The sequence below is a fragment of the Dendropsophus ebraccatus genome, chromosome 10 (genome assembly GCF_027789765.1).
Source record: "Dendropsophus ebraccatus isolate aDenEbr1 chromosome 10, aDenEbr1.pat, whole genome shotgun sequence".
NCBI classification, from domain to species: domain Eukaryota; kingdom Metazoa; phylum Chordata; class Amphibia; order Anura; family Hylidae; genus Dendropsophus; species Dendropsophus ebraccatus.
The window spans coordinates 18,261,877-18,287,283 of NC_091463.1; the positions used below are offsets into that span (position 1 = coordinate 18,261,877).

Consider the following 25,407-nt stretch of genomic DNA (forward strand, 5'->3'; position numbering starts at 1 on the left):
TAATGTGGTAAATGACTATTCTAGCTGCAAATGTCTGTTTTTTGGTGCAATATCTACATAGGTGTATAGAGGCCCATTTCCAGCAACTATCACTCCAGTGTTCTAATAGTACAATGTGTTTGCTTATTGGCTCAGAAGGCTAATTGATGATTAGAAAACCCTTGTGCAATCATGTTCACACATCTGAAAACAGTCTAGCTCGTTACAGAAGCTACAAAACTGACCTTCCTTTGAGCAGATTGTGTTTTTGGAGCATCACATTTGTGGGGTCAATTAAACGCTCAAAATGGCCAGAAAAAGAGAACTTTCATCTGAAACTCGACAGTCTATTCTTGTCCTTAGAAATGAAGGCTATTCCATGCGATAAATTGCTAAGAAATTGAAGATTTCCTACAACGGTGTGTACTACTCCCTTCAGAGGACAGCACAAACAGGCTCTAACCTGAGTAGAAAAAGAAGTGGGAGGCCGTGTTGCACAACTAAGCAAGAAGATATGCACATTAGTGTCTCTAGCTTGAGAAACAGACGCCTCACAGGTCCCCAACTGGCATCTTCATTAAATAGTACCCACAAAACACCAGTGTCAACATCTACAGTGAAGAGGCGGCTGCGGGATTTTGGGCTTCAGGGCAGAGTGGCATAGAAAAAGCCATATCTGAGACTGGCTAATAAAAGAAAAAGATTAAGATGGGCAAAAGAACACAAACATTGGACAGAGGAAGACTGGAAAAAAGTGTTGTGGACGGATGAATCCAAGTTTGAGGGGTTTGGATCACAAAGAAGAACGTTTGTGAGATGCAGAACAAATGAAAAGATGCTGGAAGAATGCCTGACGCTATCTGTTATACATGGTGGAGGTAATGTGATGGTCTGGGGTTGCTTTGGTGCTGGTAAGGTGGGAGATTTGTACAGGGTAAAAGGGATTCTGAATAAGGAAGGCTATCACTCTGCACCGCCATGCCATACCCAGTGGGCAGCGCGTGATTGGAGCCAATTTCATCCTACAACAGGACAATGACCCTAAACACACCTCCAAATTGTGCAAGAACTATTTACAGCAGAAGCAGCAGCTGGTATTCTATCATAGGTAATGGAGTGGCCAGCGCAGTCACCAGATCTGAACCCCATTGAGCTGTTGTGGGAGCAGCTTGACCGTATGGTACGCCAGAAGTGCCCATCCAACCAATCCAACTTGTGGGAGCTGCTTCTAGAAGCGTGGGGTGCAATTTCTCCAGCTTACCTCAACAGATTAATAGCTAGAATGCCAAAGGTGTGCAATGCTGTAATTGCTGCAAAAAGTGGATTCTTTGACGAAAGCAAAGTTTGATGTAAAAACAATGTTATTTCAAATACAAATCATTATTTCTAACCTTGTCAATGTCTTGACTCTATTTTCTATTCATTTCACAACGTATGGTGGTGAATATGTGTGACTTTTCATGGAAAACACAATATTGTTTGGGTGACCCCAAACTTTTGAACAGTAGTGTACGTTTCATGGAAAAAAACGGATGTAATTGTGTGTCATCCGTTTGGATCCGTTTTTCCATTGACTTCCATTATAAAAAAAAAAAACGCATCGAATTGGATGTGTTTTTTAAATGGACACAAAAGTAGTCTTGACTAAGTTTTTCTGTCCGTCAAAAGCAACCAATTAAAAACGTTTACGTTGAATGGATTGCAAAAAAGCAGTGTGAACCGAACCTAACTATTTTAATCTTGGCAATGGGGGGGGAGCATAAACACTAGATAAAAATGGTGTTCAGTGTAATTAGGGCACCAAAAGACACAAAGGGGGACATTTATTAAGTCCCCCTTATGCAAACGCCTCCTTTCCTCCCCACTGGCGCAGATCAGTCTGATGCAAATAGACAATTTGCAAATTTTAATTTTTTTATTTTTACGCTGATCGGGCCCATCTGCGCCTGAAAAAGGCATTTTAGCCTTTTAATAAATTTCCCCAAAAGTGTATATGAGTCACTCGACAGGTGTTCTTTAACCCTTTCACGACCTATGACGTAATTGAACGACATGGCCCTGCTAGGGGATTCAGATACTGTGATCCCACTCTGTACTGCGCCACTCCCAGCGACCGCAGCTATTATCTGGCTAATTGTCAAAACTGACAGCGACATTTAAATGCCATTAAAATGGCCTTGGTGCACCCCCCCTCCCCCCGAGATGCGATTCTTCCTACTCGCTATCGCTGCGTGCAGAATTGCCTAAACTATTAATTGATCATGTTCCTGATCTTGCACCGTAAATGGCATAAATGCAAAAAAAAAGCCAAGGTTTTCACGACAGGCACACTTTAAATCACCTGTTACTATAGTCCTCCAGGGAAGAGAACATTATCCGCCCTATAACCTTAAGATGGCAGTTACCCTTTCACCACGCTAAACCTCTAGCATGTTCTTTCCCCCAATCCTAGGACACCAGAAAAGATGTAACCCATTTCTAACCCCAAGGATGTTGGCATTACCTTTTTGCTACTCTATGCCACTAGGGATGTTGGTGTTCACTGGTTCATTCAACTAGATCTGTAACCAGCTGCCACCCATTTATTTATTTATACATTCATTCATTTACAGAATGGCCATATTAATTTACTGTTGGGTATTAATATTATTCAGAGATTGTATGGCTATGTTATTAAATAACTGTTTGGTGGTATTTTTCAGATTGCTTTTTGGATTTTTGTCCTGTTGGCTACATCCTATAGAAACTGCCTATTTTTATTACTACTGCTATCTCAAGCAAGCTTCTTTTTAGTCATTGGTGTCATGTTCTGTCTATAGTTTGTGGACTGCTTTGTCAACCATGAACATATTTGATCAGGCTGAGCAAAAGCTTACCGTCCATGTTGGCTGTATCTTCTGCAGGACTGCTTCCTAGGTTCTATTGAACACCAGGGTTAAAGAGAAACACTTCTGTATGGTCAGGATTGTCTTTGCAGTAACCTCTACCCAATTTAAGACACGTTAAAATTTCAAAAGAGAAATTAAAGTTACTTAGGGCTGATGTGTGTGACATACACAAAGTCAGAACTGCATCAGCAAGTTTCCTAAGAATTCAGTAGTGGATATGTCCTCTACTGCTATCACCTGCTGGATGAGAGTGAAGAGCTCAGTCCAGCCTCCTCAGCAAAATAGCAATGATAGAGGACTATATTCCTCAAACTGGCAAGCCAGATAGTCTTCTACATGACTTGCAGGCTGGAATCGCCATGAAGGGAAAAAGGTGGTCTCTAACAAAATCTAGATATGAAGAGAAGGATGCTTAAAGCATTGCCGATTTTGTACGTAAGCAAAAATTGGATGCATTATGGGCTAGATTTTTAAATGAAAGGTAAACAGAAGATAGCATTTTAAAGGGTTTCTAATTTAAATTAAATTAGTATCTCAAATATGCAGAATTTATAGTGTATGTGTCATGAATTAACCCTAAGGATCTTTTTTCCAGAAAAAAAGTTGCTTGTCATAGCTTATATGCATGTGGGGGTTTAATATTTATGCCAAAAGTGACATGTTGACTTTATTTTTTGGGTCAGTGTAATTTTAGTGATACCAAGGGTATGTAGTTTCTGTTGGTCTGCATTGCCATATTCCAAACCTATAATTTTTTTTTATTATTTTTTCATTTATGGAGCTCTATTTTTGCACAGTCATCAGTAGGTTTTCATGGAACATTTTGATAACTTTTATTACATGGCGCATTCACTAAAATGAAACCAAAAGTTTTTGGTTTTTTTTGTCAGTTTCTTCAATTTCTGCTATTAGTGCAAAACTTCCTTGGAAACAAACAAGCAGAAATGCTGAACTAGTAGACAACATGCTAAAGGCATATGAACAACTTGGCTGCCGAATGTAAATAAAAAATTTTCTTACATTCCCATCTTGACTTTTTTTTTACCCAATATGGCAAATGTAAGTGACGAACATGGAGAGAGGTTCCACACAGATGCCTGAAGCACTTTTAGCAGTCCTTGACATTGCTCAAACAATAAACTAGAATACAAGACTTCTTGAAAGTCTGTTATTTAATTACAACTTGATTTATAACTGTTTACTCCAAAATTTTGATGTACATGAGGTATTTGTTGTATTAAAACTCATTCTGTTCATAATTTTGTAATGCTTTCAAAGTTCCTAATTGATGTGGGCTAACTTTTGCAAGACAAAATTTCCTAACAGTTTTGATTTCGGATTTGGAAAACGCACACTTAGGGCCCTATTCCACCGGACGATTATCGTTCAGATTATCGTTAAATCGTTCGAATTGATAATCGTTCGGTTGAAATGCAGTTAACGATTAACGACCGAACGAGGAATCGTTGATCGCTTTATAAGATCTGGACCTATTTTTATCGTTGCTCGTTTGCAAATCGTTCGCATTGAATAAGACGTCGTTCGGTCGTTTGCAGTAGATACGAACGCAATAGCGAATAAATAGCGAAGAAAAAACTATCGCAAATACGATCATAAGTAACGATTATCGTTCCATGGAAATGAGTGAACGTTTTCAGGTCTTTCGCAATAGCGGTCGTTTGAGATCATTAATCGTTAATGATTATGCGAACGATAATCGTCCGGTGGAATAGGGCTATTAGTTTAGTAAGCTAATAGTAAAGCTATTATGCAAAACGCAGTGTTGAGTGAGTTGGCTAATGGATTGATGCTGTAGTATAGTTTGTAACATTTGTATACAGATATATCTCTTTATTTTGAAAGGCATTTTTTTTTTGGGGGGGGTCATTATCTGCTTTGGGTGGATTCCAGTTTATTATAAACAGTCCATTCTTTTCCTATACATAGTTGTCAGGCTTGTACAGTAACCTGGTGTGAACTGGGTCTGTTTTTACTTTTATGTGCCACACCCGCTTTCTTCTCAGCTTCCTGGCAATACGGGAGTTAAACTGATCACTGGGAGACTTGATTTATGCAGCTGAGTAGGTCTTTAGACTGACTGGTTTCTCTGCCTATCTGGAACCTGGAAGATCAGAGCGCCAGTCCTATGGGGATCCGGACCAGGCTCTTGGTCAGCATAAAAGAACGCTAAGGCAGTCACCCAACACTGGATATTAGGTTTCATACCCTGGTCCTAGCTCCCCCTGTCTATTCCTGCGCTCCTCCCTCCCTCCTGCCTACTCCCTCTGCTTGCTCGACTTAGTTACATGACCTCTGGCTTGACTTTTTGACTATTCAATTGTAACCTGATTTTGTACTACGCTGCCCATTTGGTTCTGACCTTGCTTGTTTGACTATCCGCTATTGTGTTTGTTTGTTTGTTTGTCTTGTTCTGTGTGCATGTATCTAGTACAGGAAACGTCTTCGTGGTTGTCCACGGCCGCCGAAGGCCGTTTGGGGCAAGTAGGTAGGGACAGTTGGTGCGTTCAGCATTAGGGCTCACTGTCGTGTCTTGTCCCTACCCCCTATCCTGACAATAGTAGTGCTTATTACCTGTGCTCCCTATTGGATTTGACACTTGGCAGATGACCCTTGAAAAAGAAACCAGAGCGGTTTGGAAACGCGTTGTGTTGCATTTTAATTGCTAAATCATTTATTATCGTCTGAGGGTTACATTGGACTTGAATCTGCGCCCTACAGTACCTCGTGGTGGAGTGGAGGTTTTTCTGACCCTATTGGATTTGACTTTGCTTTCAATTTATCTTTTTGTCCACCACATTCCACATATATATATATTGAATACTGCCACGTACCCTCTTGCCATTTAATGTGTTGTTCTGCTTCCTGCATTTAACAAGGTTTTAATGTGATTTTTTAATAGTGATGTGTTGTTAAATGTTCAAATGTAAAGTCTCTTCAAATGAGGTCTTATGTAGTTGATTGTGTTATATACATACATCGGGCCACATAAATGGGCCCTTACATTTAAAGGAGAAGTCCGGCCAAAATTAATTTTTGATATGTTGTTACTTATGAAAAGTTATACAAATTTCTAATGTACATTAATTATGGGAAATGCACATATACTGCTATTTCCCTTAATTTAGTAGATCAGGAAGTGTTAGAAATATCTCTGAAGAAGTGACGTCACGACCCAGGGTGTAATTCCTATGGAGTGTCCAGCAGGGGGCGCTCTCTATATAGAAGTCTATGGGACTTTATTGTTTCTATGGGTTTCTATGTAATGTAATGTAATGTAATGTAGTGTACAGTGCTTTATTGAATGAATACATCTATGGAATACTTTGGGGAGCAAGTGTCCTTGCTCCCCAAAGTATTGCATAAATGTATTCATTCAATACACAGTAAGCCCGCCGATCCGCCGCATTTCCGCCGAATTTCCGCCGAATTTCCGCCACACGCTGATCCGCCGCATTCCCGCCGATCCGGACCATATACATTGAACTACAGCTCCCATCATCTGCTTCTAGTATGAATAGGTGATGGGAGCTGTAGCTGGGTAAGGGATATGACATGCCGCCGGGCGCAGGGGGGAGCCGCTCAGTACACAGGAGCGCTCCCCCCTCCTCCTCCTCCTTCCGGGATAACTTCCGCCTATACCAATGCTGACTCCCTGCCTGGCCGCCGCTCTCCGCTCTCCCCCCCATACATACCGGCTCCCGATGCATCCTGGTGTCCGCGCTGATGCCGGGAGCCGGTATATGTGAGCGGAGAGCGGCGGCCAGGCAGGGAGTCAGCATTGGTATAGGCGGAAGTTATCCCGGAAGGAGGAGGAGGAGGAGGGGGGAGCGCTCCTGTGTACTGAGCGGCTCCCCCCTGCGCCCGGCGGCATGTCATATCCCTTACCCAGCTACAGCTCCCATCACCTATTCATACTAGAAGCAGATGATGGGAGCTGTAGTTCAATGTATATGGTCCGGATCGGCGGGAATGCGGCGGATCAGCGTGTGGCGGATCGGCGGGAATGCGGCGGATCGGCGGGCTTACTGTCTATTGAATGTATTGAATGAATACATTTATGCAATACTTTGGGGAGCAAGGACACTTGCTCCCCAAAGTATTCCATAGATGTATTCATTCAATAAAGCACTGTACACTACATTACATTACATTACATAGAAACCCATAGAAACAATAAAGTCCCATAGACTTCTATATAGAGAGCGCCCCCTGCTGGACACTCCATAGGAATTACACCCTGGGTCGTGACGTCACTTCTTCAGAGATATTTCTAACACTTCCTGATCTACTAAATTAAGGGAAATAGCAGTATATGTGCATTTCCCATAATTAATGTACATTAGAAATTTGTATAACTTTTCATAAGTAACAACATATCAAAAATTAATTTTGGCCGGACTTCTCCTTTAACGTAAAATTAGGCCGGCTAACACAGGGGTAAAGATTTATCCCAGTCAGCAGAAATTTGCAACTTTTTTCCAGCATATGCCTTGTCTGCCTGATAGACAGGCAGGGGGGCATGGCAAGGCACTGAGGGGGTTGGTGTAGATTTCTACGACTGCCACACAGCTGTCACCATATTGAGGGGTGCGCCTCTCAATACATCTGGCGTGGGACATAGGGCGAGGATTTATGTTAGACTAACCTACAGATACCCCAGTTTTGATGAATCCCCGAACAAGAAGCACTAAATTAGTTCATTATACCACAATTTGGTTACTTAACTGGTCCATGGTTGCCCATTTTACGCCATGCACACTCTTCACTAAACAATGCCCTATCTCTGTGAGCTAAGTCTCTTTTTGTAGGCACTGTATATTGAAGCACTAAGTGTATAATGTGTCATATATTAAATTTAGCAGAAGGCATGTAAATTGAACCAGAAATTGCATTTAGTTTTGTTAATCCCCCAAAGTGCACCACTATGCTAAATTTGATGCATCTGTCTGTCTTGTCAAGTTTTATGCTGACAAAAATAAAGGCAGTATTAATAATTCTCCCCATGATGTCCTTTTCACACTAGTGAGACAACTGGTTGGGAGCTTAGTGCTTCTCTGTGTGACACTAGGGCATTAGGGTCATGCACTGGTTCATGTGTGAAAAGCTTTTTCTTAAGGTCAGTTCAATGGCACAGACTCCCTGCTAGTCAGATTTTGTCCAAGCTGTTCATCTTTTGATTATTTAATTATGTGCTTATTTTAGCATAAAATAATCATAGGTATACAAAAGAATTACAATCAAACAAAATAAGGACAAATGTATTTTATCAATAACTAGTTGAATGTATTTAAAGCTTCCAGCACTTTATTTTCCCCGCTGTCACTGATTATAACTAGAGATGAGCGAATCGGGTTCGAGTCCATCCAAACCCGAATGATCGGCATTTGATTAGCTGGGGCTGCTGAAGTTGGATAAAGCTCTAAAGTTGTCTGGAAAACATGGACACAGCCAATGACTATATCCATGATTTCCACATAGCCTTAGGGCTTTATCCAACTTAAGCAGCCACCGCTATTCAAATGCTGAAAGTTCGGGTTCGGATGGACTCGCATGCTCGAGGTTCGCTCATCTCTAATTATAACCAAACTTAGCTGTAATCTACATTAGGTCCATGTTCCTTTCCATATGTTTGGGCCAAACCCAGAATGGATTCCCTCATAACACTTGAAAATGCTTCCATCTTTCTGCTGGATTTTGTTCCATTGTTAGCACAAAAAATACGAAGGGGAATGTGCATTGTCAGACTTGGGAACCATGTGTCCACCAATCTTACCCTCTGTTCACATTGCAGTACAAAAAAAAATGATAAAAGATGGGAGTAATTCTAAAGGATAACTTTTTCGTCTTGATTGACTGTCATGGCTCAGCTTCTAGTGCTGAGCCCAGCCTGTAAATCTTTTAGGTTAGACCATGAATGTAACTCTGATTTACAGAAATAAGGAGTTGTAGCTCCTCATATAATGTACCTAACTTTCCCCAGTGGCTGTATGAATTAAACTTTAACTTTTATTAATATCTAATGATATCTAATGATAACAATTTGTGATATAGGGCAACAAAACAATATTTTAAAATAAGACCATGCTCACATGGCGTAAGACACAGGCTGGGTCACAGAACGGCCGGTGTCAGAGAAGATCATCCCGGCTGGTACTGTAGTACTGGCCGGATGATCTTCAGTTCTGATGAATTGAGATCCAGGCACACCCATGTGTGCCCTCATCCCAATTCACTGCTGCACACAATGGAGCGTGCGGCCGGAGCCACTCGCTCCATTGTGTGAACTGACGTGTCTTCTGCGGCTGCTATTCAATGAATAGCGGTCGCAGAAGAATGACATGTCAGTTTTTTCGTGCGGCCGGATGGAATCCCGGGCGGAGTGTATACTATTCGTATACGCTCCTGCCGGGATTCCATTTATTCTAATGCAATGTATGTTTTGCATAAATCACGGCTGTTGTTGCAAATTGCAACAACGGAGGTGATTTATGTAAAACATACATTGTGTGAACATGGCCTAACACTGTATTATTCTAGTATTTTTGGAACGTGTATCACAGGGTTGTTAGAGATTGTGGGTAACTCTCAGGCTGAGACATGTTAGCTTCACATGTCCCAGCCTGGGTGACTTTATTTACAGTTTCAACTGTACTTGATCATTTACACGTTATTTTCAGACTTTAAACAGGTGTGATACCTTTATTCATTTTTGAAGGGGAGGGGGGCATAGTGGATCAACTCCATGCAAGTGCATGCAAGACTTTGCAATAAAATGGCTTTAGGCAATCTCTTCCGCGATCTCTCATGTATCTACCAACACATGTCAGTGGACATGGGTGAGTAATTTTAACTTAGCACCGAGCCAGTATGGGGAGACCTGCAGTAATCTCCATATGATTGAGGAAACCAATTTGTATTGGGAGCATAGTTAGTATTCGCGGTGTATAGCTCAAAAATTACCACTAGATAGAAACAGAATGCACTTATCAGCCATTCACAAAATACATATTTCAGCCGGGAGAGACAAGTAGTGTATAACAACAAAATCACCACTACTTAGAGAACAATAGCATTGGGAACAAGTGTCAGGAGAAGCTAGCAGTGTAACATTGGGAACGAATGTAAATGCATAAAATTTGAAACCATGAAACCATATAGCGGTAGAGATCGTCTTAAGTGGTAGAGATCGCTTTGAGCCACTTTAATGCAAAGTCTTGCATGCACTTGTCATTTGTCCACAGTTGATACTTAATGTTTCTCCCCTTAAAATGAATAAAGATATCACATGTCTGAATGAACTCTGATAAGAATGCACAAATGGTTCAATATCATTGAAATTGTGCATGAAGTCACTCGTCTCTAACATCTCTTCACCTGAGACTTAGGACCCTATTAAATAGAGCAATAATCAGATTATTGCTCCATGTAATAGAGACAACAATCAGCCAATCATCAGTGATCATCGGCTGATTGTGTCTTTTGGTCCTCACCTAAAATCATGCAGCCAATGGTTGGCGATTGTGTAAAATATCATATACATTACCCCTCCATACTCTCAGTGTTCTTCTGCCTTCTACTCGCTTGCCGTAGCCACCTTTGTAGCTTCAGAGTGGGTCTCTGAACTGACAGGCTGCTTAGCCAATCACTGGCCGTGGTAGTCCTGGACAGTGACTGGCTGAGTAATAACTGTCCGTCAAACAATAGTTCTACCAACAGTTATTTCATCCGTCCTCCCATAAACATAAATGTTCCTGTATTCTATATGGGGAGAGGAGGAAGCTGCAGCAAGAATGCTGTGGCTGCAGCTTATCTCTCTTGAGAATGAAGGGGTTGGGTAGTCAAATTATATCATGCCCAACCCCTTTGTCAACCGACAGTTGATATAGAAACCTGAATATCACATAGCTCAAATTTACTCCCTTTATCCAATGCTAATTGATAGGACAGTATTAAAGGGGTTGTCCAGCGAAAATCTTTTTCTTACAAATCAACTGGTGTTGGAAAGTTATATAGATTTGTATTTTACTTCTATTAAAAAATCTCAAGTCTTCTCATACTTATCAGCTGCTGTATGTCATGCTGGAAATGTTTTATTATTAGTCTGACACAGTGCTCTCTACTGACATCTCTGGCCGAGACAGAAACTGTCCAGAGCAGGAGAGGTTTTCTATGAGACAGAAGATGGCTTAAGTTTCTGTGAACCACGTCACGGAGGGGGCAGGCATATATACCGAAACTTCTGCGACATTAAGCTGGTATTGAACATTGCGTGCGGATGTGGTTATAACCACACATGATGATTGGGATATATGAGGACTCACAGGTGAGCACCGTAGGGCTTCAGCCATAATCTGCTCCCTGAACAATACCTTTGCACATATTGACAATTAAATTAGTACATGCAAGATGTAAAACCATAATATGTAATTATACAGCATGACACCGTATTGGAAAGCTCAGATGTGAAGTTTATTTAGAAAATAAATTAATGAGGAAGGGTGAGGGGTGACTTAAGATTTCCTCAATCTTTAGCCATTTGTGCTTTTTATTCCTGGCCTTCCTTCTGCAAGTAAATAAAATAAAATATGTTAGTTGTATATTGTTCATAAAAATTCTCATGTCATATAGGGTAATAGATAAAAAAATTTTACCTTTCCACTGATGTCACGGCTCTTGGCCCTCAGCTTGTTCACTTGGGACTCAGCAATGTCGGCTCTCTCCTCAGCCTCCTCAAGTTCATGCTGAACCTTCCTGAAGCGGCCCAGGTGAGCATTGGCCTGTTCCTCCTGGAAATAGAAGCACACAATAATCAGAGATTGTATACCTTTTTATTTGTTTCTAACCAATTATTGTTTTTTTTAACAATTAGATTCTACTTACAGATTCCTCAGCCTGTCTCTTGTAGGCCTTAACCTTCAGCTGCAGCTTATCGACCAGATCCTGAAGTCTGAGGACGTTCTTCCTGTCTTCCTCAGTCTGTCAAAGAAAGACCAAAAAATTTTAATATTTCAGCAATTCAACTTCATAAATTAAAACTTTTTGTCTGAAATGTAATTTTACCTGGTAGGTCAGTTCCTTCACTCTCCTCTCGTATTTGCGAACACCTTTGATTGCTTCAACGCCACGTTTCTGTTCATTGTCCAGCTCATTTTCCAGCTCACGGACCTAAGGATTGCAATAGCATAAGGATATCAGTTTTGCTCTTTTTAATTCTTTAAGCATTTTTCTGAAGACCAAGAAATGTACTCACTCTGGTTTCCAATTTCTGGAGCTGCTTCTTGCCACCCTTCAGTGCCAGCTGTTCAGCTTCATCCAGACGGTGCTGCAGGTCCTTCACTGTCTGTTCAAGGTTCTTCTTCATTCTTTCCAAGTGAGCGCTAGTGTCCTGCTCCTTCTTCAGCTCCTCTGCCATAAGAGCAGCATCTGTGATGGCCTTCTTGGCTTTCTCCTCAGCATTTCTTGCTTCCTGAACTGATTCCTCAACTTCATTCTGGAGCTGGGCAATGTCACTTTCAAGCTTCTTCTTGCTGTTGATCAGGCTGGTGTTCTGATGGAGAAAATATCATTTTGATATTGCACATGGTCTATATGAATGTTTTTTTATCTTCTTGCAGCTTAACAGGAGATCTTACCTGAGAGTGCAGAAGCTGAAGACGTTCACTGGAATCCAGAAGTTCCTGTTCTGCAATCTTGCGAGATCTTTCAGTTTGTTCCAGAGCAGACCTAGACTCTTCAATTTCAGCCTGCTGCAAATTGTTTCTACGTTCAATGACGGCAACCTGTTCCTTCAGATCTTCCTGTCCTCTCAGGGCATCGTCCAATTGCAATTGAGCATCCTGTTAAAAAGTATTTAAAAAAATGATTGAACTATGTAATGACCTTGTCACAATTCTATTTTCACAAAACATTTAGAGACAAAGGGGGACATTAATTAAGTCCGACGTTTTCTGCGCCAGACTTAAAAATGTCCCCGCAGCTCCAGCACTACAGAGATTTATGTAGAGGCGGACTGCCTCTACATAAATCCTGTGCGCGCCGCTGCGCACGGCAGGACACCTACGCCAGCTTAGAGCTGGAGTAGTTTTCCTGCATATTTTGTAGCGAAACTAAAGATGAATCGTGCAGATTTTGAGTCCGCGCCCCCCCTTCCGCCCCCTCCACACCTTCCCCCCGCCCCCTGGCGTACCCGACGCAATTTCCGCCGAAAAAATAAAATACGCAGCTTGATACATGTCCCCCAAAGACATTAACAGTAAAGATAGTGGTTATACATACTAGAGGTTGGTATCATACATGCATCATTAGGCAGAGCTCAGTTATTGGGAATTGTGTTTGGCATACCTTCAGTTGTGCTTGCACATTTCTCAGTTGTTTCTGTGCTTCTGCAGCCTGGCGGTTAGCATGGCTGAGTTGGATTTCAAGTTCATTCAAGTCTCCTTCCATCTTCTTCTTCAGTCTGAGAGCATCATTTCTGCTTCTGATTTCAGAGTCTAGTGTGCTCTGTATTGTGTCAATTGCTCTCTGGCTGTTTCTCTTCAGCTGTTCAATTTCCTCATCTTTCTCTGCTACCTTCCTGTCCACCTCGGATTTAATCTGGTTAAGCTCAAGCTGGACGCGAAGGATCTTGGCTTCTTCATGTTCCAATGATCCCTTAAAAGTAAATTAAGACATTGTAAAGTAAATAAATATTAGTGATACATTGGAGTTTTTTTTTTATTTTTTACTATTTGCTTCTGTCGGAAAAGAGTCGTTTTTATGTCTATTTGCCTGCCAGTTTACTGTTATGTATCTGTCGGTTTGTGAACCTAAAACCCTAGGGTGTAGGGTTCTTGACAACCATACTGTCTTAGTAAATCAGCTCCATTAAAAATCTTCATTATATATCTTCACAAACTGTGAGGTTTAATTTAACTGTGAGGTTAAATTTAAAGCAACATACCTCAGCTTCCTCCAGAGCGGCCTGCAGATCACTCTTTTCCTGCTCAATCTGTTTCTTGGCCTTTTCTAACTCATTGATAGATTTTCCACCCTCACCAATCTGTTCAGTCAGATCTGAGATCTCCTCTAAAAACCAGAAAAGACAAATATGAACATTACATAGCCTTGATAAAGCAAATTGTTTAGTCAAATTATGTTAAGTCTTAATGTAAATGAACTGTTTAATAAGTTTAAGTGAAAAGAAATAGAGGAATAAACATACGTTGCAAGTTCTTGTTTTCACGTTTCAGAGTCTCAACCTGTTCCAGGGCTTCTTCATAAGCATTCTTCAGCTTGAAGATTTCTGTGCTGACGCTGCGGGCTTCCTTCTGAGCTGCCTCAAGCTCAGCCTGTCCCTCTTCATACTTCTGCTTCCATTCAACTAGGACCTTAAAAAATGATTTCATAGAATATAGTCTGTGTGCCTGGACATCAGCTGAATTCAAACATTATTGCACTGGGGGGTTGGCAATTCTACCTTATCAAAGTTCCTCTGCTTTTTGTCAAGAGCAGCTGCTGCACCGTTTGCTCTCTCCACGTCAACCATAAGGTCCTCCACCTCAGCCTGCAGCCTCTGCTTGGTCTTTTCCAAGGAGGCACACTTGGAGTTCACAGCCTCTACCTGCTCCTCAGCATCCTGTAGGCGCTGAGCCAGCTTCTTCCTATAAATACATTGAATGTGTCAAATGAGTTGTTGTCTGTATTTAAAAATGTACTTAGATTTTTTTTTTATTGTGATGACAATTATGGTCTTTGAACTTACTTGGCCTCTTCAAGCTCCTCTGTGCGCTGAATGGCATCAGTTTCATATTTGGTCCTCCACTGGGCAACTTCTCCATTAGCTTTGGACAAAGTACGTTGAAATTCAGCCTTGGCTTCTTGTTCCTCTTCATATTGCTCACGGAGCAAGTCGTTGTCGTGACGGGAAGATTGAAGAGCATGGGCAAGGGCATTCTTAGCCTAAAATATATGCAGAAATTTTGCATGTTAAAACATTGTTTCTTCAAATGTTTGTGCAGTAATAAACTTTTAAATAAGTTTAAATAAGGTTATCCGAATACCTTTACTTCCTCTTCAAGTTGTCTCTTAAGCTCCTCCACCTGTTGGGTGAATCCCTGCTTTCCTCTGGAGAGCTGAGAAATCAGAGCTTCCTTCTCCTCAAGTTGACGGGACAGCTCACCTAGCATATGAAAAGAGCAATTTAAAATTTTGTGGGTTTTATTTTCAGAATATAGCTGTCTATTTCTTATTTTATGAGATTATCTCCTGCATTTGTGTTAAATTTAAATATTAATCACTTCTTTGTTTTAGCAGGGTTATATATTTTTTAAACTGATACAAAGTATCATTCTTCTCAATACCATTATATTAATTGACTGATGACCACATACAAAAATTAAATGCTTTCTCTTTTAAATGATGTGTAAACAGAAAACTTACCATTCTCTGTCTGGAAACGAGCTCTTTGAGCTGAAAGGTCATTGATCACACGCTGGTGTTCATCATCCTTAGACTTCACTTCACTGAGTTGGTCTTCAACAACACGGTTGATCTTCTCAAGGTTGGCCTACAAACATAAACATTAAAGTAAGAAATTTTATCATAACACAAGGATATTTATACAGATCATTTAGGAAATGGCTTTACCTTAGCTTTAGAGATGCTCTCCAGGTTGCTGGCAAGATCATCAACTTCCATCTTCAGTTCACTCTTCTCCTTCTCCAGTTTCTGCTTCACGCGCTGGAGGTTGTCAATCTGTTCACCAAGTTCAGCAACGCTGTCGGCATGCTTCTTGCGCAGGGCAGCAGCTGTAGCTTCATGTTGAAGGGTGGCTTCTTCCAGATCACGTCTAACTTTCTGAAACTCAGCTTCACGCTTCTTATTCATCTCAATCTGGGCGGATGTGGCACCTCCAGCTTCTTCAAGTCTTTCACTGATTTCTTCCAGTTCTCTAGAAAGATCAGCTCTTTGCTTCTCAACCTTGGCGCGAGCAGCGCGTTCAGCTTCAATTTCTTCTTCAAGTTCTTCAATACGAGCCTAGAAAGCAGCAGTTAGTGATAATATGTTATAAAATCCTTGATTTATGACATTATATAGTAATCTTGTTTTTTGGGGCTTTACCTGCAGTTCCTTGATCTTCTTCTGCAGCTGTGCTCCCAGGGATTGTTCATCCTCAATCTTTCCTTGCAGCTGGCTAAGTTCAAAGTCTTTCCTATGAAGTAAAAAGATGGCACATTATAAATATAATTTTTATGTAAAGACTTTTTGCATAAAAAGAACATTAAGTATATAGAACATTAACTACACACTTTTTAAGTTTTTCCTCGGCTTGCTGCTTATCATTTTCAAGATCCAGGACTGTTTCCTGAGATAGTTTGAGGTCACCTTCAAGCTTTCTCTTAGCTCTCTCAAGGTCAAGACGGAGTTTCTTTTCTTGTTCAAGAGAACCTTCCAGCTACATGAGTAGAAAATGTAATTTAATTGCTGTATAATGGCATTCATCCAAATTGTGTATTGATATAAATGAAATACTTTACAACTACTTACATCATCTACTTGTTGTTCCAGCTTTGTCTTGGCTTTTGTCAAAGAGCTGACTTTGTCTTCCTCAGCCTGGAGGTCATCAAGAGTTTGCTGGTGAGCTTCTTGGAGAGCCTTCTTCTCTTTGGTGATTTTGGAGATATTTTCATCAAGAGTTGCCAGTTCTTCAGTAAGGTTTTTAACCTGAAATTAGCAAACACTTATCAGCTTACAAACATATTATGTGAATAAATTGAAAAGCAAGTCCATTCTAATTGTTGACTTTACCTTGTTTTCTGTGGCATGCTTTTCCTTTTCAACTTTAGCCAGGGTAAGTTCCAAGTCATCGATATCTTTCTTCAACTCAGAGCATTCATCCTCTAATTTCCTCTTTTTGGCAGTGAGCTCAGCATTGCTTTCTTCTTCATCCTCAAGTCTTTCAGTGATTTCCTTGATCTTTGATTCCAACTGGATCTTATTCTTGATGAGGCCTTCACATCTTTCCTCAGAATCAGCCAGAGTCTCAGATTCCTACAGAAATTAAAATTCATATTAGCGTGCTGAATTATTTGATGTGATCGGATGTAGGGATATATGCAAATATACTTACTGATTGGACTTGAAGAAGCAAGTCATTCTTTTCTTGGACAAGGGCAACCAGTTTTTCTTCTAGCTGTTTCTTCGCGGCTTCTGCCTTAGTCAAAGCTTCCTTTGTCTTCTCAAACTCCTCCTTCATGTTTGCCATCTCCTTTTCTGTCTCGGCACTCTGCAGAAGTGGCTTGATCTTGAAGTACAGTTTCATCCATGGCCAGTGTTTGACATTCATGAAGGATCTGACATTGTACTGGATGACATACAGGGCTTCCCTTTTTGAATAAAACATTTTGTGTAAGGTTTTACAGATACACAAGTATTAATGAAAAACAATATCTTTTGAAAAAAAAAAATACCTTCTCTCCGTCATCTTCTTGAACTCAATTCTCATCAGGAAACCTCTGCAAAGAGCCTGAGTGCGAGTGATAAGTTGGGCCAACTTTTCATCTCTCATCTCTTCCAGGGTACCCAGGAGACCAGCTTTGAAGAACACCTTTAGGTATGAAAAGTTAACACTTTAGATTATAGTTATACTAAGAGATAAATTGACCATGATGTTTGACAGTTACTAGCTATATACCTTAGTGTGTCCAAATTTGTATTGTGTGTGATCAACATCAATTGAGCCCAAGAGTTTCTCACATGCCTTCTTGCTGTCAATGAACTGTCCATCGGGAATGGCACTGGCATTCAGTACCTTGTAACTAAAAATAAAAGCAATAGGGAAAAAACAAGTAAATCATATTGTAAGATATAATATAAGATAAGTGGAATTCTATAAATGGTTACACTTATGTGTATACTGAATTTTGGCAGAAGAAAATTAAACTTACCGTTGCTTAAAGTCAGCATAGAGGATTCTGCTTGGGAATCCCTTTCTGCAAATTCTGATACCTTCCAATACACCGTTACATCTCAACTGGTGGATGATCAAGTAGTTATCCATGATACCTGAGAGCATACAATTCATTTGAGAATTCCATCAATAAAACAATTCCCCTTAAGGGATTTGTAATTTTTTAATATTCAATAAACTTTGTTTTGGAAAAAAATTACATTAAATGCTAATGTCCTCTATTTTAACACTGAAATATAATATATAAATCAATACCTGGAGTCTTGGTCTCATTAGGGATCAGACAACGCACAAAGTGAGGATGGGTGCTTCTCAAGTTGGTCATCAGCTTGTTCAAATTTTCCTGAAGCAAACACAAAATAATACACAATTCAGTAAATTGAGAAGTCTGATGAAGATCCTATATTACAGTAAATCATGTACATATGAAATTACAAAGTTATATAATTCTTTATACTGACTCTGAAGAGAGCGGACACAGTCTGGAAGGAACCTCCCTTCTTCTTCTTTCCACTTTTGCCACCAGCATCAGCTAAATATTAGTAAAGAAGTGTTAGGGATCATCTTTATATAGCAAACTAACTACATACTGTCAATACAAAGGGCATATTAATCAGCTCCTTACCCTCAGCTTGACCGTGGCTTGCATACAAGAAGGCCAGCAGTTTGACAGAAGACTTCTGGTAGAGTTGGATGACAGAATCGTTCAGTGGATCCTTGTTCTTGTCCAGCCAGCCAGAGATGTTGTAATCCACAGTACCAGCATAATGCACCAGAGAGAAGTGAGCTTCAGCCTTTCCTTTGCCGGGCTTGGGCTTCTCAAAGTTCTTGCATTTGCCAAGATGCTGTTCATAAAGCTTGTTCTTGAAGGATGTGTCAGTGGCCTTGGGGAACATGCACTCCTCTTCAAGGATGGAGAAGATGCCCATGGGCTAAAAGCACACAAGAAATTTTATTGAGCTCCTGAGTAACATAGATTTTTAATACAGACTAGAAGAAATGGCTTGTAAGCTTACCTTCTCAATGAGCTCAATGCAGGCAGCCAAGTCCATACCAAAGTCAATGAACTCCCAGTCAATACCTTCCTTCTTGTATTCTTCTTGTTCCAGGACGAACATGTGGTGGTTGAAGAACTGCTGCAGCTTCTCATTGGTGAAGTTGATGCAAAGCTGTTCCAAGCTGTTGAACTGTAATTGAGAAAAATTATATGAGAAACTACAATCTGGCATGGACAGAAGTGTAATAAGGCCAGAATAGGTTAAATACTCACATCAAAGATTTCAAAACCAGCAATATCCAGCACACCAATGAAGAACTGTCTGGGCTGCTTGGTGTCCAGCTGTTGGTTAATACGTGTGACCATCCACAAGAACAACTTCTCAAAGACAGACTTACTGAGGGCACCGACGGAGTTGTATACCTAAAGTGGATAGTACAACAGTGTTCATACCAACAGGTTTATTAAATTTGTCACCTTTATATGCCTTTATAAATTGTTTCTTCCTAAAGTACCTGTGGTACAGTCTGTCCCTTGGTGACAAATTCATTACCGACTTTTACTCTTGGATAGCACAAAGCCTTTAGCAAGTCAGCAGCGTTCAAGCCCATCAAGTATGCAACTTTGTCAGAAACTGCATTTAGAACACATAGCACCATGTTATTGTAATTAGATGATTAGAAGAGATCATTTCACGGTTATCCTATTGCATATTAAAAATAAGTGCCAACCTTCAGTGCCATCTGGTTCAGCCTGTTCCTCTCTCTGCTTCTGCTTGAATTTCATGTTACCATTGTGCATGACAGCACCAGTCATTTTGTAGATGCCAGCCTTCTCTTCTGGAGTGAATCCCAGGATGTCAATAGCGGTCTGTTAGAATATAATACATTATGAGTACGTCAGTCACTAACCTTTATCGTGAGTCACTAACCCTATATGTTTTTCAAGTACCACACACTTACATCTGTAGCCATAAATTCCTCTTCATCATTAATACTCTTCACAACGATTTCACCCTGGCTGATCCAAGGGTAGTCATATGGGTTGGTGGTGATAAGAAGCATCTCTAAATACAATAAGAACATAACCAAGTTAGTGAACAAGACACAATGTTTGTTCTAGGAATTTTCTTAATTACATCTATGGTCTATTTGTGATCTATCTAAAGTCCTTTCAGATTTGGAGTCTCTTTCGAAAACTAAACTTACCAACAACCTCTGGTTTCTTGTTTGTCATGATCTGGTAGAAGATGTGGTAGCTTCTTTCAGCTGAAAGCTGGAATGTTACTCTGGACTTTTCCAGCAGATCTATAGTTGTATAAAGAAAGGGACATTACGGTGCATGTCATATGCCAAAATACGTAAGAGAAACATGCAAAATTCAGTTCTTACATGTTTCAATATCAGCGGAAGACAGTTTTCCTGTGGTTCCGAAGTGGATTCTGATGAATTTACCCTAAACAAGATAATGTTTACAGTTGGAAAGCTTATAAATAGTTTTTTTTGTAATGCATAAAATGTATGTGTGAAATTGCACCTATAATACTTACAAAACGGGAGGAGTTGTCATTTCTCACGGTCTTGGCATTACCGAAGGCTTCCAGCAGAGGGTTAGCCTGGATAATTTGATCTTCCAGATTTCCCTAAAGAGTGTAAACAGTAAATGACTTCTTTATTCTGCACTGTGGATAATGCATGTGACATAAAGAATTCTGAATATATGTTATATTTCTGGTTTGCCTTTTCCTGGACAGGAAACTTTGACTAGAGGAGATGCTTCCAAGTAATCCATACCTGCATGCTGTTGCTGGGTTCCTTCTTCTTTCCTGAATCTCCCAGAGCTGCAATTGTTGCAAAGTACTGGATGACACGCTTGGTGTTTACAGTCTTTCCAGCACCAGATTCACCACTGGAGATAAAGAGGAGATCAGATACATTATAAATATGTAGACTTTATAGACATTTAATTTTTGAGAAATATGTAATTTATGTAACTTACGTAATCAGGACAGACTGATTTTCACGATCTGTCAAAAAGAAGGTATCAGGTTTTAGATATAGATTATAAGATATCCAGTGGAGCTATTTTTATAATGTTAATATTTGTCAACTGAATGTGTACCTGTTAACATAAACTGATAGGCGTTATCAGAGATGGAGAAGATGTGTGGTGGGGCTTCCATACGCTTCTTGCCTCTGTAGCCGGCTACCACTTTAGGGTCGTACACTGGCAGCCACTTGTAGGGGTTGACAGTGACGCAGAAAAGCCCAGAATAGGTCTGTAATACATTTAAAACAATATTTTAAGTATTTGTTACCCTATGTCAGTTCCCAAGGTTCCTCAACTAATATAAATTTTGTTATACTAATCTAAACTGTTTCATATAATTATTTGGAATAATACAGCCCCATAAAATGGTGGTGTAGATTTTTCACTAATTTGTAGGTCTGACAGACAGACATTATTTCCTAAAATTTTTATCTTTGTTAAACTCCATAGAAATCAGAACCTTTTAGACTTACGTAGATCATCCAGGCTGCATAACGCTCTTTGAGGTTATAAAGCACAGAAGCCTCATTCAGGTGAGTCATCATGGCCATGTCTTCAATTTTGTCAAACTTTGGAGGATTTTGAGGGTAAACTTGGCTTTCCTTTACTGTTACAGTCTAGAAAGAGGACAATATGTTTAGTGATGCTCAAAGATTACTTTATGTGTCATCTCATTGATAAAGTTTATATATTATAATAGTTACCCTCCCATCATCAGTCTTCACAGTGATTTTTCCATCTTCACGAGCGGTGACTAAACCTTTGACGTAGAGTTCCTTTTGATCATCTACATAGCAGGTGTTCTTGGCATCAAAGGGCTTGTTCTGGGCCTCCAGTCTTTCTTTGTCTGTTTTACGGAGATACTGGGCGGCATCGCCGAAAACGGCCATCTCACTGTCACCCATGGTTGCTGGTTTCTGCGAGAATTTATATATATTATATTTTTTTCATTACATGTTTTAGATTTACTTATGAGTAAAATATAACTAAAAATTACGAAGCAATGTAAAATCAGTACTTATAGAGAACATATCTAACTTTTAAGGTGTTTGAAATGTACAACTTTTTTCATTATTTTACATGTCTAGTCCTTTACTGAACTCCATCCTGGCAGGTCCCATTAATAGGGACTAGAGATGAGCGAACCGGGTTCGGGTTCAAGTCGATCCGAACTCGAACCATTTGATTAGCTGGGGCTGCTGAACTTGGATAAAGCTCTAAGGTTGTCTGGAAAACATGGATACAGCCAATGACTATATCCATGATTTCCACATAGCCTTTATCCTAGTTCAGCAGCCACCGCTAATCAAATGCCGAAAGTTCGGGTTCGGATCGACTCGAGCATGCTCCAGGTTCGCTCATCTCTAATAGGGATCATTATGCTCCAGTCAGTAATGTTGCAGTATTTTATGACAATCCAAAGCTTTCAGGTAATGTGTTCTGTTTACAAGCTATTCTCTATCTAAAGAGAGCTGTCTATAAATTGAGTTTACACAGTTGCTTTGCTAGGCTGACCATGTGCAGCTGTGAGTTGCACATTCTACAGGCATTCTACACTTAGGGTGCGTTTACACAGAAAGATTTATCTGACAGATTTTGGAAGCCAAAGCCAGGAATGGATTTAAAAAGAGGATAGATCCCAGTCTTTCCTTTATGACCTGATCCCTGTTTATAGTCTGCTCCTGGTTTTGGCTTCAAAGATCAGATAAATCTGTCTGTGTAAACGCACCATTACCCACCTAAATTAGTAAGGCATAGGGACTTATCTACCTATACAGCTTAAGTTGCCCATATGCCTTATACTAAAGTCGTCCATGCTGTTGTTACTTTTATGCTATAATTAAATTAAACTTTTATATTATATAAATATAATAATAATTTGTTATTTTGAAAGGGATTATTAATTGAACAATGTAACTAATCTGGAAAAAAATGCTTCATGTGTTTGTGTAGTTTTTGTATACTTTCAGTTGTATTTGGATTCCCTCCCACATATATAATAAAAATTATCTTGATTACTATGCAGTCCAACACAGAGGATGTTGCTACATAAGAGCTACCTATGGCACATGTCTCTATATCATGTGCGTTGACCTGAAGGGGGTTCATGATCTTTTAGATGTTATGCTATATATAAAATTCCCTGTATTAATTGAAATCCAAGTGATATCTAGATAATGGACAGAGGTGGTGGGTCCTCTAAATAGGACCCCTCTTCTCTATGAAGAGAAGAGACACAAATAGAGGATTAGCCTCTACAAGTTTCTTATGTTAGTGGGTTGTCTAAGGCTAGACTCATAGATGAGGTTATTTTGGCAGCTGCCATAAGCTAGCCAACACAGTTTGAACCTGCTGATTTTAACAAGATTGGTAAACAATCTAATGTTTATTGGATCGTGTAACTCCTCCAGCAACAGATTGGTAAATTTTAACATAACTTATCCTTTTGTTCTGAAAGAAATAAGCTGTTGCTAGAGGAGTTAGTTATGGAAAAGGGGCAGTAGAGATAGCTGTTGCTACATAAGCAACCAGCTAACAGGTATGTAATGTATATGGACAGCCTTATAACAACTGAATGTACAAGTGCCATATTTCAAAGCAAATCACAAAGATGTACAGTGACTTACCTTTTAACGACTGACGATGGAAAAATAATCTTTTGGTGGTCCCCCCCTCTAGAGAAATTAGATTAAAAGTCAGAGATTAAAAGTCAGTGTCATGCTATGAAAGAACGCAAAACAAGTATAATAAAAGTATACTAATAAATGTAACACTAAATGTAAACAACTGTTTGATAATTAGCACTACATCGTAGTTAAATATAGTTAAATATAACATAGTTAAATATAAAAAATATTAATTATATAGTCAAGTATCTCTGTATTTTCCTCCACCAAATTTATCAAGAATGCCCCACCACAATGACATAGTGTACAGCACTTACCACCAACTTAGATGTGACAAACTGAAGACCCTCTAGTCTGCTTATATAGACCAGCCACCTGCCTACTCAGCTCTTTGCAGAAAAGGCAGTGTCTTCGGATTTCCTTAAGAGTGCAACAAGCCCAAATAGTCTATCCATGACAAGTAAAAATAACTCACATAATGCAACAGGAGGTCTGGATACCCTGGAACTCTTTCCTTGTAAAGCATATACATTATATCTTTGACACATAGACTTTTCACAGAATATAAATAAATTTAATTCCAAACTTTATTAGGGGGATATTGGTGAAAGTTTATTTACCAACATTTATATTACTTAATTCAACTCTTCATTGAAATATATTTACTAAGATACTGTATGTTTAATATGATGTTCTATTTGTGTATGTTCCACTTTGGAAACACACAGATTTGCCCCAATGTTAGTGAATACACTCAAATATAATGGTATAACTTGGCATTCTATACATTTACAAAATATTTAATAGAGAAAACCTCTAAATTTAAAGGGATGGAATTATGCCCTATTACTAAATACAAATGGTTGGCATATAAGGGCCAACCGTCCAAAAGGAGCATCGATAATGTACAAATCAATCAGCGGTTGTTAAAATGTCCATGTAGATGCCCCACTTTTTGGGAATGATCAGTAGAATTACAATTGCTGTGTCTTTCGTGTGGCTCTTCATTATTATTATCAGTACATACCATGTTTAAATGAGAGATTGTGCTGCCGACAAATGACAATTTACAGGGCTGCACGATCTATACAGTCAGATGATGAACACATGTCCAGTTGCTAATTGCTGGGCCTTTAACACAAGACAATATTCAGCATGTTTGGCAGATAATCTGCATATATAAAAGGAACATCACATACTTTTTCCTATACAGGACAAATTTAAAGTGTCACTGTCATTTTGCTTGTCTTAGAGAAATGTCAAAAGTTTTGATTGGTCCTAGTCTGTGTGATCAGATTCAGACCCATACTGATCGGGAAAACGAACAGGGAGAAGACACACTCATAATGTAAGTCTATGGAGCACGTCTTTTTTTTTCTTACAGAGAGTGGGAAGAGGATGCGCTGCCATGCGTTCTTCTCCCCGATTGTTCTCCTGATCGGAAAACACGCAGCACTTGACCGATCAAAACAAAATGTTTGCTAACCGACAGTGACAGATTGATATCACCCTACCTTTTGTTAATGGTGGGAGGCATGAAGGGCAGATTTAGAGGAATTATGTGTGTGGAAGCGCAAAGGTGCAGTTTGGTTTTAATTATGGGCAGGAAAATAGGTTGGTGATAAGGATGGGGGCCACAAGGAGCAGGTTTCTAATAAACATGGGGAGCAGTAGGGGCAGGTTTATAGTAAGGATAAGGGCCAGGCTAGTGGTAAGGATAAGAGAAGGGTGGTGGTAAGGGCGATGTGCATAATCTGGCAAAGTTTGGGCGGCGATAGATTTGGGCAATAATTGTGTAAGCACAGACACAGCTAGACATGGAGGGCTTTATGCTGCAGAGATGTACCACTAAGGGTCCTAATACATGGGGCAGATATCTTCCACGGTCCACACATTCCT

At 39.8% G+C, this 25,407-nt stretch overlaps 1 protein-coding gene and 1 long non-coding RNA gene across 3 annotated transcripts in view; one reads left to right on the forward strand and one right to left on the reverse strand.

Annotated features, from left to right (window-relative positions):
- The window catches only part of LOC138802604 (uncharacterized), a 110,936-nt gene that overhangs the window by 13,252 nt on the left and 72,277 nt on the right, over positions 1–25,407 (forward strand). The window contains exon 1 of one of the 2 annotated variants that reach the window (XR_011364783.1): positions 3,196–3,298. The exons of the other annotated variant lie outside the window; for it this stretch is intronic. This is a non-coding gene — a long non-coding RNA (uncharacterized lncRNA). Of the gene's footprint in view, positions 1–3,195; positions 3,299–25,407 lie in introns of those variants that run through there. 2 annotated transcript variants of the gene reach the window in all.
- LOC138802601 (myosin-1B-like) lies at positions 11,336–23,558 on the reverse strand. The gene is made up of 39 exons (XM_069986085.1): positions 23,509–23,558; positions 21,586–21,798; positions 21,355–21,498; positions 20,954–21,110; positions 20,831–20,858; positions 20,626–20,740; positions 20,382–20,474; positions 20,224–20,287; positions 20,041–20,139; positions 19,795–19,898; positions 19,564–19,702; positions 19,348–19,466; positions 19,106–19,255; positions 18,852–19,022; positions 18,461–18,767; positions 18,297–18,367; positions 18,091–18,178; positions 17,813–17,930; positions 17,560–17,683; positions 17,336–17,472; positions 16,996–17,251; positions 16,674–16,916; positions 16,413–16,589; positions 16,175–16,320; positions 15,987–16,077; positions 15,513–15,902; positions 15,306–15,432; positions 14,927–15,045; positions 14,629–14,825; positions 14,344–14,527; positions 14,089–14,254; positions 13,828–13,952; positions 13,230–13,538; positions 12,521–12,724; positions 12,139–12,435; positions 11,949–12,053; positions 11,769–11,864; positions 11,540–11,674; positions 11,336–11,451 (listed from the first exon to the last, which is right to left on the reverse strand). Exons 2-39 carry the CDS (start codon positions 21,784–21,786, stop codon positions 11,434–11,436), a joined length of 5,814 nt encoding a protein of 1,937 aa, XP_069842186.1. The 5' UTR covers positions 21,787–21,798; positions 23,509–23,558; the 3' UTR covers positions 11,336–11,433.